Here is a 14,373-nt window from a genome sequence, read left to right on the forward strand (position 1 = left end):
AAATGAACTTTTCCACGACATTCTAATTTATTGAGATGCACCTGTACTTCCTGTTGTGGTGTAAGGGTCCAAATGATGTCATTTCTGTCTGGGTATCACAATTATTCAATGTTCCATTTTTAATGGCGGGAAAATCATTCTGTAACAGAGTTGCTCTGAAATTCATTGAATATCATTTCAACAGTTTATTTACCGAAACTGCATGTAAAACTGAGTGAGCATCCATTTGAAATCAAATCATGTTTGACCCTGGAATCTACATCCCCACTGACGTTATTAGGCAGTCATGATCAATAATGTAGAACACTGAGTACAGATGCTGTTTTTACTAGAGCGGTTTTGACATCATGCCGTTCTTCTGTGCGACTGTAAAAAGTCTGTGCTTCTAACTCATTAAAGTCGAACTTGGCTCCTTCACCTTATTTCTTTCAGCAGCTTCAGATCAATACTTTTTAAGAGACCATCCATTAAGTCAAACCATCTGTTGCGTCAACCAGAGATGTTTCCCCTTATCAATTTACTTTAAAGCAGTACACTTTTTGAATTTAATCACTCACAGTTCACTGCCAGCCTATTTTTTTTGAATACATAATAGATCAGCTCAGTGTATTGGGAACTCAGGGTGGCCGCGGGTCCTTAAAAAGTCTTAAAATGTCTAAAATAAAGTTTTCCTAAAATAAGGCCTTAAAAAGTCTTAAAATGTCTTAAATTCAGATTCAGTAGGTCTTAAATATTTTTGGTCACATTACCACAAACATTTCTCCAGTCTGACGGACCCAGTGAGTGTCCATCAAGAGTACTTCCCCCCCCGCTGTAGTTACCGCGTCCTCAGAGAGAATTGCGGTTACAGAATACAGTCGAACACCAGCTCGCTGTCCAGCCTCCGAACTACTTTAAATGGGTTAATGCAAGTTTACTGAAAAATGGCTTGAGAATTGTACTTGCCCGACAGGACTAATAGCCTGATTAAAACTTAAGTGACAAAATATAATCACGCATGGTAACAGCCCTGTAGTGTATTAAATTTCTTGATAAATTGTAAGAATTTGACTTGAAAGATGACCATTTAATAAGGTGAAAAAAATATTGGCCTTTATAAAGGTAAATGACATCCTGTGGTAAATATTAAAAACATGCAGATTTAAGTATGTAAAAGCTGACAGAAAACTGATGAAAATATTGCTTCAGAATAAACTGTTTACACCGCCAAAAATCTCAGTGATGCGACACTTTTGTTTTGTGGGAATATTTTGTATGGGATATTGTCTGCTGATATGAAAAGTTCACTGTATATCGTAATAACAAATAGCATTTTTGACAGCGATGATATTTTGTTTTCTTTTTACATTTAAACGCATTAAATATTACATATACATATGTAATATAATGTGTATTTCCATCACAGGCTTGGTCTTAAATTTCACATAAGGTGGTATTAAAAAGGTCTTAAAAAGTCTTAAATTTAACTTGTTCATATCTGTAGACACCCTGGAACTTCCTCAGGGAAAACATGTGAACTGACATCTTGCAAGCTTAGGTTCCTTTTCATGGTCAATATGAAACGTTCACAACCGATTTTACTTCTATAATGTGACATAATTTAGATGGAAAACAGGATGTTCAATAAGTAACGTACTTCAGGAGTCGATTTTATCTATCAGGAATTGATTGTCAATTTGCTTAGCAGAAGAAAGGCTTGGAGCGCTTAATCAAGAGGCCAATGCTTGGCTGTGAGGAATAAATTGTAAAGTTGTCACTTTGTGAAGGGACACTTGTCTTGACACTTCAGCTTGTCTTGTACGTGATGCATGAATTCCCTCCCTGGTCTGATGAGTCTTGTCTCAATTCTAATTCCATCTTTTTTCCCACTCTCATTTGCATGACGTCCAGGGGATTTGTCAATTGCTAGTTTTCAAAGTAAGTTTCGTTCCCATTTGTTAGTTTTCACCTTTGGTTGACCCTTATTAAACACTTTCCTAATTGCTGGTCTGCTTCGATGTAGCCTGAATGACTGACGTGAGGGTAAAGCAGGCTCACAGCAGACTGATTTGCCTTTAGGATTGTGTCCACACGACCATTTACCCACTCTTAAAATTAGTAATAGTGCTGTCTTGTACCATTCAGTTTTGCCCAAGTTTGCTCCTTTTAGTCCCTTCTAGCCATGTCTTGTCCTTGCCGGTAGTTTGTTGTTTTTTCCCTCAGTAATTGTGCCAATTACTATGTGATTAATGTGTCACCTTTGTGTCCTACTCTAGATTATTAGTTAATTATGCTGCTCAAATGTTGGCTGCAGTCCAAATTCAAATATTCCTCAGAATCCACATTTTGTACTTGGTAAAAAAAATGAACTGGTAATACTTAAGAAGTCCTACAGAAATTTACCATGGTACTGTTTCCACTAAAATAACATAGTTAACTAGTTGACTCTGTGATCTGGTTGGAGTAGTTCCCTGGTGGGCAGATTGTTAGTGAATAACAACCTAAACCAAAGGTTCTCAACTTTGGCCCTCGATGTATTCTTTCCTCACTTGATCAAACTCACCGAACTATAACTTTCTAGTAATCCTGAATACCTCTATTAGTGCAAGTGTGTTTGATTTAGGGTTGGAGCTAAACTCTGCAGGAAAGTGGACCTTGAAGACAAGAGTTGAGAACCCCTGACCTGAACTTCAGTACATTCCTCACCCAAAGTTATCATTTCAGAAGACTTGTAGCACACAAGTCGACTACTTTTATGATGGTTCTTGATCTTTTTTGAAGCCGGAAACTTCCAGTCCACAATTGTTATTGCATGGAAAAGAGCGACCAGGATATTCTGCAAAATTGATCCTTTTTTGTTTCTTGGAAGAAAAAAGAAATGCAGGTTTAGATTGACATGAAGGTGACTGAATCTTTTAAAGGGGTTTCTATCCATTTTGTTTATCGGATCCTACCTTAAAGTGATTTAAAATGGAATTGACTCTGCGTTAACAGAGTGATTGCTTGCCTCTCAACGCCTGGAGTTCTGAAACATGTGCATCGTGCCATAGCTGCCTGCTACTTGGTCTCTCTTATGGCTTTTCATTCTATGTTTATTCCTCGCTTATTGCCCCCCAACCCTTATTTTCCAAGCTGCCACTTACACAGACTTCATCTAATTAAACATAAAGGTTGCATCTCTATCAGAGACCTACACCTCAGTGTCTAATGATTAGCTTTATTTAGAGCTTTATTGCCATTGCTTACTCTTGCTTTTAACACTGTGCTCCATGGCTTTTAGCGTGTTTGCGATCACTGTGCTTTTCCAGATAAGGTATTAAATTACCCAGTGTCCTCTTTGTGTGCATATAATGAGAGAGAGTGCCCTTTCTGTGTTCTCCAGACGTGGTCAGATAGCAGTAATAGAACGGCTAGAGGGCGGGTGCGATGGTTTCCCATCAGCCCTATGTTTTGCTGTTTCATTATTTTATTTTATGTCGTCATTCTGTTCGCATGCAATGTTCAGATCTGATTGTTTCCCCTCTCGTACGTCCATGGTATTTGCCATTTGGTATTTGCCATTTCGTCTTATTATTGAATAATTAGGGTTGTGGGATCAATGAAAAAGATGAATTTTTCATGGAAACATGGTTTTTAGGTATTCTTATGGGATCCAAGGGTTATATTATGGCTAGATGGACAGGCCTTTTGTAATACTGATTGTGATGGAACGACTGTCTTTACTCACATCAATGCTGCCCTGACTCTTCAATCGCCTCTCTTCGGAGAAAAGTGCAATCACAATCCCTGTTGGGCAGCAGTGATGAGGAGACCAATCCCTTCCCCAGTGCATGCACAATAGTTTCCCCATAGCAATCCAGTGGCACCAAAAGTAGAGTCACCTTACGCGCTTTCCAAGGCACAGATACATGTAGCAACTGGCCACCCAAGAGGCCGGCCGTGCGATGAGGTGTGGCTGAAGTTAATATTGACTTGTAACTGCCACCTTTAAATGCAGAGCAAGAACCCCTCAAGCCTGATCTTTTCCCCAGTGCATGCACAATGGTTTCCCCGTAGGTCCAGGAAGGGAGCGGGGAGGGAATTCCTCGACACCTAAAGTAGAGTGTTTTCTGAGACACAGCTACACTTTTCTGCTGACCGACCAAGAAGGCGGCTGTGTGATGAGGTGTAGCTGAAGTTAATATCACTGCTTCCTTTAAATGCAGAGCGTGCCTCTCCTCAAGAGACTGGTCTCAACTGTGCATGGGATTGTCCCAATTGGTTCAAGAAAGGAGTAGGCAGGGAATCCCAAACTACAAGAGGTAGAGTTGCCGCACCAACTCACTTTGCCATGGCCCCTGGGGAAGCCAGGTTGTCACACTGTCAGAAGAAATGTGCGAAAATTGTACCTTGTACCTAAAATGCCTTGTCCCTTGGGTAGAAGCCTCAGGTACACCTTGTATCTGTACCTTATTTAGAGGTGCATATATAAGGTACAGAGGAGGACCTTTGAGGGTACTGCCCCAATAATGAGCACAGTTTTTTTCTGAGGATGTATGAAAGCTGCCAGCTTTTGAATTCCAGATTTCAAGGGGAGAGTCTGTAGACCACTGGACCCTGCCTGAACCTTTATTAACACGCCCAGACCTTCACAGTCCAGTTATTCATGGTATAGTTCACCCAAAATGAAAATTCTGTCATTAATTGCTCACCCTCATGTCCTTCCAAACCCATAACACCTTAGTTCATCTTCGGAACACAAATTGAGATATTTTTGATGAAGTCCAAGAGCTTTCTGACCTTCCATAGACAGCAACGCAACTACCATGTTCAAGGCACAGAAAGGTAGTAAGGACATCGTTAAAATAGTCCATGTGACATCAGTGGTCCAACCTTAATTTTATGAAGCCATGAGAATACTCTTGTGCGCAAAGAAAACAAAAATACAGACTTTACTCAACAATTTCTTCTCTTCTGTGTCAGTCTTCGACGCGCAGCCACGAGAGTACCACAACGCATGTGTATGGTGCTGCTGATGCAGGAGCCGGCATTCTGACATAGAACACGCATGTGCTGCGCCTTGACACGGAAGAGAAGAAATTGTTGAACAAAGTCGTTATTTTTGTTTTCTTTGCGCACAAAAAGTATTTTAGTAGCTTCATAACATTACGGTTGAACCACTGATGTCACATGGACTATTTTAACGATGTCCTTACTACCTTTCTGGGCTTTGAACAAACGATGTCCTTACTACCTTTCTGGGCTTTGAACATGCCAGTTGCGTTGCTGTTTATGCAGGGTCAGAAAGCTTTCGGATTTCATCAAAAATATCTTAATTTGTGTTTCGAAGATGAAAGAAGGTATTATGGGGTTTGGAACGACGTGAGGGTGAGTAATTAATGACAGCATTTTCATTTTTGGGTGAACTATCCCTTTAGAATCTCCTTTCAGTTCAACCTCATTCTCCTATGGGCAGTTGATTCCCCCTTTTTAATATTTGAAAATAATTTCAAATGAAAACCTCTTCAATGATGAAAGCCTGCCACATGATGTAAGTGATGTCTGGTTGTATAACTTACCAAGAATCAGACTTAGAGCACTGTAAATCCTAAACTATAGAAAATGTTGGTTTGATCATTGTGGTTATATTGGCTAGTCCACAATTGATCTTATTCAGAGACAGAAAGGCGTAACCTAAAGAATGTTTTGACGTGACTACCCATAGCTTGCTATTGTAATTTTTGTTATACTCATGATTTAAAAAGAAATAAAATCATAGACTTGCTGAATGTGCTTTTCTCTGATTGGCTACAGAGCCCTGTCCATCACTACTGCTGCAGAGACATATGGCTGAACTCCTTAGTCAAGACAAAGACATGGCTGCCAGTTTCCTCAATAGCGTCTTAAACCAGCTCAATTGGGCCTTCTCCGAATTCATCGGCATGATACAGGAGGTAAGAAACTTTTGCCTTCATACCAGACAAACAGAAAGTCTCACCTCAAAATCAGGCAGAAGTTGAAGCTTCAACACACTGAAGCAAACAGAGCAAAGTTTTGAAAGTACTATAAAGCTAGAGTAAAAGTTTTTTTTGTTTGTTTGTTTGTTTTTTAACCAAAACTTTAAATTTGTAGCCGGTTGTTTTCTCCGCCCCACTGATCAGCCCTCTAACACTGTAGCTAACTCAATCAGAGCCTGTAAATTATTCACTATGACTATGTAATCATGACTGCCACTTGATATTTGAACTGAATAACCATTATCTTGCATTTTCAGTGTAAAATGAATCTTTGCATAATTCAAGTTACTAAGTCTTTGAAATATTCATTAGATGTGTTTGATTGTATCGATAAGAAGTGCCTAATAACAAGACTTCTGCAACTTTTGAAGAAAATGGGAGTGGTGCTTGCCCATGCAAACATCAACGCCACAATGCTAGTGTGCTGCGAATGTGTTTTAAGCATTTGCTAGACACTTTCTTGGGTGTTAGACACCTATGGTGTCCCAGGGTGATTCTAGAGTGTTGCTAGGCAGTTATTTGAGTGTTCTAGGTGGTTGCTAAGGCATTGCTAAGGTGTTCTGACTGGTTGTTGGTGTGTTGATTGGCGGTGGAGTTTTTTTTTTAAAGAGTTTCTAAGATGTTTAGTGCCAGTTAGACTGTTATTAGGTGGTTGCTTTGGTTTACTGGAAGGTTTCTAGGGTGTTGTTAGGAAATTACTATTAAGTAAGTAAACATCATACAATTAAAGTGATAGTATGTCTTTCTTCAAGTCACATGATTTGAAGTATCATTCACGTTCGTAGCGCAAATACAGACACAGTTTGCATTTCATTTATGTATAATGAAAGCCTGAAATTTAACATGACTTGAAACTAGTGCTGTCAAAATTAGCACGTTAACGCATGTGATGAATTTTTCCACTTTAATGGCGTTAAAAATATTTAACGCTTTTAACACGGGCAAAGCTAGGGTTGGCCACCCCACTCAAAACTGCTGCTTCTGTCTGTTTTTTTCTTGACAAAAATTGTGTTTATTTAGACGCGGAATGTCTTTACAAGCACATCAAACGGGAGACTTTTCAGACGTGCACTCCACTTCGCCTCAGCGCCAGGCGCTAGTCAAACGAGCGCGGAAATGGTACAGGTGACGAGGAGCTTCAGAACATCAGTGAACTTTCAGTCAGATGAGATGTTGTCAGGCCATATGTCAGTAATTTATTATACCACCATTGATTATAATGGGTTTATGTGAAGACTGTTTTAAGCTAAATTAAACATTGTTATTTTTTTAAAGTCTAATACATGTTCAAATTGATAGCTCTCATTTATAGGCTTACTGTAATGTTGAATGGCTATAATCAATGGTCAATTTCCTAGATACATCAGTATTGGTATCAGTGATGCTTGCTTCAGTCATAAAAAGATGCCACTAAACAAATATAAAAAAAATATATACTGACTTTGTTGTTTGTTCATTTATTTGAAGATTGCATACAATTATTGCAATATAAAAGTATATTTAAAAACTTTAAAGGGGTCATATGATGCGATTTCAAGTTTTCCTTTCTCTTTGGAGTGTTACAAGCTGATTGTGCATAGATAAGATCCCTGAAGTTGCAAAGACTAAAGTCTCAAAACCAAAGAGATATTCTTTATCAAAGTTAAGACTGCCACGCCCCCCTAAAACGGCTCGTTCTAACACGCCCCCACATATCTATGTGGAAATATTTGCATAATGCTGCCCAAATGTGCACGCAACGAAAGAAGGCGTGGTTTCAGTAACCGCAGTTAGTGTTGATGCAGCCATGTCAGGGAGATGCTGTGTGTTTCTAGGCGAAAGCAAAAGCACTTTATTTGGCCTTCCGAAAGTAGATGCATTTAGCAAAATAATGATCTTTAAAAAAGCATCATATGACCCCTTTAATGTTAGGTAAGATTAATCGCGATTAATTAGTTAAAAAGTTTTAATCGATTGACAGCATTACTTTCTTTTGCTGCCTTCCAAGCACTAAACACATTTAGTTTACCTTGTGCTCAACTCACCCCGTTAACAACTTCATTCAGCCGCACACTAATTTGATAATTTGGACACCATGGAAACAACCTTTTGGGAAGAGTAGCACGCGCGCCCCTCCCGTGGTAGGGTCATTACTAAACGCAGGCTTTGGAGTCTCAGGAGAAACAAAACAGAAGAAAGCAAAACCTCCCAGGTCTATAGTGGCGGGGAATTAAACCTCAGACGTAAAAGCACTTTCTCACCAGGCTTTCTCCTCTACTCTTAAATCAATGTCTTTCAGGAGAGCTGAAGCGCTGAAATTCTACTTATTGCAGATTGGACTTTGATTCGCATGCTACTTTGCCTGGAGGTCTGGCTGGCTCTTAGGAGCGCCTTTCATCTGTGATGATCCACGAATTAGGAGGCACTGGTCTCCAGCGGAGTTTGTGATGTGTTTACGGCCTCAGTTTCAGTGAGCACTAAATTGAAATGAAGGGTAGATGTAGAAAAGACTGATGAGAATGTCTAAGCATCAAGACTCTGAATACATGTGCACTAAATACAAATGTTTTATACCTAAAGAACTGAATGGTAAAATGTTTTTGCTATTAGGCCTGGGCGATAAAACGGTATCGGTATTTATCGAAGGTGCACCTTCATTGATTACGATAGAAAAAATATAGCGCACAATAGTTCACCTAAAAAATAGCGTGTGCTATTAGTGACAATCAGACAGCCTAAAAGTTGTGACATCAGAACACACATGCTGAAATGAGTGCCGTGCCTGCCTGCGATGAGGAGATTGTGGTTAAAAAGGAATTTAGTGAAATTTAAAATAAAAATTAGCATTCTAATTTTATGTGTGCGTCAGGGAGACTTATCAAAATGCAGTGATGATGATGCAAGTCTTTGATGCGTTTTAATGTTTTTGTTCGTTTAACCAGTTGAAGCCACGAGATGCGCCACTGCTGCATTTTTTTTCATTCAAAATATTAGAGGAATGTAGAAGCTCAATGCGGAGATGATCTTGGTTAGGTTAAAACCAGAACGCATGTTCTGCAAATTTTCTAGACCGGCAACTATAACTGTTGCACTCGCGTCTCACACAAGAGCTGTATAGAAAGCCATGTAAAGTTAAAAGAGGTTCAAGTTTCAGAAAACATGTCTCGAGAATTTCTGGGGGTTTATTCCATTCCACTGCGTCTCATATGTTTTTAAATGCAATCTGTGTGATTGGCGCTCCGTCCCTTTTTATTAAGCTATTCATAAATACATGATGCTGTTTTGTTCATAATTGTTAATGCAATGTATGCAATTCTATTTAATTTATATATGTTAGTTCAGACATTATGCACTTTTTTATAGATAGTTGTTATTTCATTGCAATGAATAAACAATTTAATGCGGTGCATTATTTTGCTCATTGCGCCCTTCTGTGGACAAAAGTTTCCTTAAAGGGATAGTTCACCCAAAAATGAAAATTCTGTCATTAATTTCTCACCCTCATATCGTTCCAAACCCGTAAGACCTTCGTTCATCTTCAGAACACAAATTAAGATATTTTTGATAAAATCCCTGCATAGACAGCAACACAACTGCAATGTTCCCAGGTCCAGAAACGTAGCAAGGACATCTGTAAAATAGTCCATGTGACATCAGGGGTTCAACCGTAATTTTACGAAGCTATGAGAATAGTTTTTGTGTGAACATAAAATAACGACTTTATTCAACAATTTTTCTCCTCCTCGTTAGGGCTGGGACAATAAATCGATGCATCGTGAATCGAGAAATGATTCCGCATCGATTCTGAGATTTTCCGAAGACATCGCGATTCTCTCTTGAATCGATTCTGAGCTTAGTTTTTAACAGCAGATGGCACTGCGTGCTTTAGAAATAGCCGTATTCTGCTTGCTTCCAGTTACTTACACATGCACTATTGGAACCTAAAATAATCATTCATAAAGTTCGAAAAGGTTGAAGCAAATTACAAGGATGTTCACAGTGGGCTGTGTTTACATTAATCTCACATCATAAAATCATAAAAGCCGATGTGCAAGTACATTTAACCACTTACATTACTGTGTGTACTTACATTACCGAATGCACAAGCGCTCCTTTTCATGAGCATTTGAGTGTGCGTTTAAAAACTAGCCTAGAGCGCCATCTGCTGTTAAGAACTAAGCTCAGAATCGATTCGAGAGAGAATCACGATGCATTCTGAAAATCTCAGAATCGATCCACGAATCGCGATGCATCGATTTATTGTCCCAGCCCTACTCCTCGTCCCGTCTGCAGCGACTCGCCGCCAATGTGGAGAGTATCACGACACATGCGCTTGCTTCCACTTCATGTAAACGACGCATGCGCATGGCGCTGCTGCTTACGTTAACACGCATGCATACAGTGCAGTGCGTACAGTGGTTAAATTTAAACCTTTTTTATTGCTCTTTGTTTAAAGAGGTTATAAAAAATGTCAATAATTACTGATACCGAATGATATGAAAAATTGTATCGTGATAAATTTTTTTTTTTTAGCTATATTGCTTAACCCTACTTGCTATGCAATTACTGAGTCATTCTGAGTGGTCCTTGGCATGTTGCCATACAGTTATTAGGGTGTTCTGGGTGGTTGCAGGTTGGTTGCTGGGGTATTCTGGGTCCTTTGCCTAATTCATAAAAGCCCATGGGCTTATCTTCAATCTATTGCTCTTACTCTAATATGAATATGAATAATTTGACTGTCATTGGGTCTTATTTTACCTCATTCCGTGCAGCAAGCCCCGTATCAGCAGTTTCATAACATCTTTTTTGACCTCCCTGTGTCTCCAATATGGTCTTTTCATGTCTTCATTTCTTTCCTGTCAGATCCAACAGGCAGCTGAGCGGCCTGAGAGGAATTTCGTGGACACGCGGCAGTTAAAAGTGTGCGCGACCTGTTTTGACCTGTCTGTCAGTCTGTTACGGGTCCTGGAGATGACCATCACTCTAGTGCCGGAAATATTCCTGGACTGGACCCGCCCCTCCGCCGAGCTGCTGCTGCGCCGATTGGCTCAGGTGAGCGTGATTGACCGCTGGGATGTGTTCTGAAAACGTTGTTCTAAAAATTTGAAAATGAAATGCATTTTATGCTCACCATTAACATTTTTCTAAAGCAGTTTCATGCAGAACGCCGCGTTAATGATCCTGTTTGAAGCAATTTGCTATTAAACATTTCTGTTTATTTTCTCAGACTCTTGCTTGTGCACAGCTCTCTGACTTTTTCAAAACTTAACAACATTGAGAAAATGTATGAACCTTGTTCAAAAGAGGGTCATAACATGAAAAAAACTAATCTCATCTTTTGAAATAAGAGGATAGTGTAGTATGTAGACATCGAACTATACTAGTCTACTGTCTGTGCAGACAATATGTCAGAACCTTCCTCTACAGTCCTGCGTTATTTATTTATGTTCCATTGTTATTATTATTTGGTTTTGTTTGTTTAATAAATGAAAGCTACCGTTGGGATTTTTTTTTTTACAATTTTTGCGTTGTACCTGATTTACATTTATTCTTTTAGTGAACTGGGTGCTTCAGAAATAGACAATCGTGTGAAAAACAAGACTATCAATGGACGCAGTTCGTTCTTTGTGAATCCCACCAAAATGTTATTGAATTGGAGAATATAGCCAATTTAAAGCATAAAGTATCACAGCTTAGCAGTGCAAAGAATCTGTATTGGATGGAAGCTAATGGTTGGGGGTTATTGATCCATAAATGAGGTCATTTTGTCAAACCATAAAAGTTCTTACAAGGGTGATGGAGGGGAGGGCAGTCATTATTAGAAAAAAAAAAGATGAAAGGTATTTGAGGCTTTTCACCTTTATAGGCATTTTTTTTTTTAAATGAGTGTTTGTTTATGGATGATGTATGTGGTGCTTTCCACAAATAGGGTACACCTTAGTCTCCCATTACTTAAAACCATTAAATGCACAAATCTCATATTTTTCATTTATGTATTCTTTTTTTTTCCTGACACTGACTAATCATTAATTTATAGGAAATATAACTTTATTAATAACTAAAATGGGTACATTGGGTGCAAAATTCGCTAGATACTATTGACTGACAGTTGTTTTTAGGTTAAATCTGCAGTTTTTGCAACCCTGTTAACCATTCTGGCATACTCCTATTTTTTATTTGTATTTGATATTTCTTTTTATATATATACTGTATTTTAATCTTACTGCAAAGAAATAATGAAATCACAAAAAATAAGGGTTTTAAACTGTATTCATTAATGTCCAAAAGTTGGTAACAGGGTTGAAAAAAAATTGCAAACCATATAAAAATAGAACGCATATAATAATTAATCACTTTTATTAATTGTCCTTATGTCCTGAGGTTAATTATCATTTAACATTTTGCAATTTTCAGAAGGTTACGTACCCCCTTTTTCATTTTCAGATACTATTTTGCACTCTATTCATGGAAAGTGCCATGCAACTGAGGAGCGGATAGGCTACTGCATGTTTTCAAGGCCTCAATTATGGAGGAGAAGGCTTTGAAAATGTGTTTTCTGGTGGGTTTTTCTCACAGCGCTTACGTGGGCTCTATTCCCAGCGCAGCGTCCATTCACCTGCGGCTTGTAATCAGGCTTTAACTGAAACACACCTGTGAGCACAGCAGGACTCCACACATCCTTGAGGAGCAGAACCTCCACCTCATGCATACTTATCCATTTACATTTTTTCCTGTCCCTGAAGGATTTATCCTATCTTTCAATACAATTACATGCGATGCACTATAGTAAACAGCATTAATTGGCACCTGACTGCTTGGTACCTCTGAATTAAATTCTCGGGCGCATGATGCTGAGTCCAAGTGGCGTGCTAAAGGAGCGAAGGGAATAATTATTGCGGTCTGATCACTGATTTATGACCAGATGTGTTTGATTTGCTCACTGAAACCCTTTCAGACTGGACCAGGTTACATCTGTTCATGTTAAAAGATGTTGCTTTGCTTTGCTTTGTGGTTTGTAATATAGTCTTATGTTTTTGTTTTTATGTTGTTTTGTTTTTGCCTTGCTTTTTTGTTGTTGTTTTGCTTTGCTTTGTGTTTTTGTTTTGTTTGTTTGTAATATGTTTTTGTGTTGTGTTTGTTTTTGTTTTGTTTTGCTTTGGTTTCGTTTGTTTGCAGTATAATGTTATGTTTTTGTTTTGTGTTTTGCTTTGTTGTTTCTGCCTTGTTTTGTGTTTTGCGTTGCTTTTTGTTTGTTTGTTTGCAATGTTTTTTTTTGTCTTTCCTCTTGTTTCTTTGAGTTAACATTTCCTTTAATTAGGATAACATTCTCATCTCTGGTTTATGTTTTTTTTTTAAATACTAACTTCAGGTTTGACATTTGTTTTTTATTGTCTTTCTGTAGCTCCTGAACCAGGTGTTAAATCGAGTCACGGCAGAAAGAAACCTCTTTGACAGGGTGGTCAACTTGCGCCTCCCAGGTAATTCTCATCAATTTCCTTCTTATGCAAAAATAATCTTAAATGAATGCAAATAGAAGCATTGAACATGAACTGCATGCTTTAGTACACACTTGAGGATGCACTTGAATGCAATTATATTTCTGAAACGCTTAGTGTGCTGTGCTGAATTTAAACCTCTCAAGTATTTTGGTTCGTCCTTGATCGCGTCCCCCGTGAGCTGAAATATGGTTTGTTGTAACCTAACATTAGACTTCTCACATGTTCCTTTTATAGCACCTTGTTTCAAGTACCAGAACAAATAAAAAGTAATTTGATATGCATTTTGTGACGTTCTTGACATCACCTCTGAAACCCTTTCCGAAGTTTGGAAAGTCATCCTGTACACTCAGGGAATGATATGAGAAGAATAGGTCAAGAGATTACACAGCGAGTTAGTATGAAAAAGTAATCCAATTCAGGAGGATACTGAGACTGTCATCAGGCCAATTTTTCAGCCTTGACATTGCAGAACGATAGATTTATAATGAATGAGGTCGGGTCATGTTGTTAGCCTGAACTTCACTCCTAGAAGGGCACACAGAAAAGCCTGACTTCCAATGCTTTTTAAAGTTGACCCAGGTCTCTTTGGTCTCAGATTCTGTGACCTTCAATTCCACTCAAGTGGCTTTAGTAGATTTAGTTTATTCACCACTTGATGAGTTTCCCCAGACATATTCTTTTGTTTTGTATTTTTTGGGGGTATTTGATGGTCCATCAGTTAAATTCAGAGCAAATTTGTTATGAAAGCATTGTGGTGTCCTTGGAAAAAAGTCAAGCGAAGCAGCATTCGGCAAACTTCGTTTATTTCCATCAAGAATACTGCTTGAACTCCATTGACCTGTGCTTCAGAAAATTGCATTGCAGAAAGAAAATTATCTAAATCTGAAATCACTTTAAATAAGTTTTTTTTTTTTTTTGGA

The 14,373-nt window shown here is 38.5% G+C and overlaps 1 protein-coding gene across 1 annotated transcript in view; it reads left to right on the forward strand.

Annotated features, from left to right (window-relative positions):
* LOC107661915 (E3 ubiquitin-protein ligase RNF123-like) overlaps positions 1-14,373 on the forward strand; it is a gene marked incomplete at its 5' end in the record, with an annotated part of 143,018 nt that overhangs the window by 43,133 nt on the left and 85,512 nt on the right. The window contains 3 exons of the mRNA XM_016451706.1: positions 5,773-5,912; positions 10,818-11,006; positions 13,357-13,432. Coding sequence (XP_016307192.1) covers positions 5,773-5,912; positions 10,818-11,006; positions 13,357-13,432 — 405 coding nt within the window. The remainder of the gene's footprint in view (positions 1-5,772; positions 5,913-10,817; positions 11,007-13,356; positions 13,433-14,373) is intronic.

The sequence above is a fragment of the Sinocyclocheilus anshuiensis genome, unplaced genomic scaffold (assembly GCF_001515605.1).
Source record: "Sinocyclocheilus anshuiensis isolate Anshui unplaced genomic scaffold, SAMN03320099.WGS_v1.1 scaffold751, whole genome shotgun sequence".
Lineage (NCBI taxonomy): Eukaryota > Metazoa > Chordata > Actinopteri > Cypriniformes > Cyprinidae > Sinocyclocheilus > Sinocyclocheilus anshuiensis.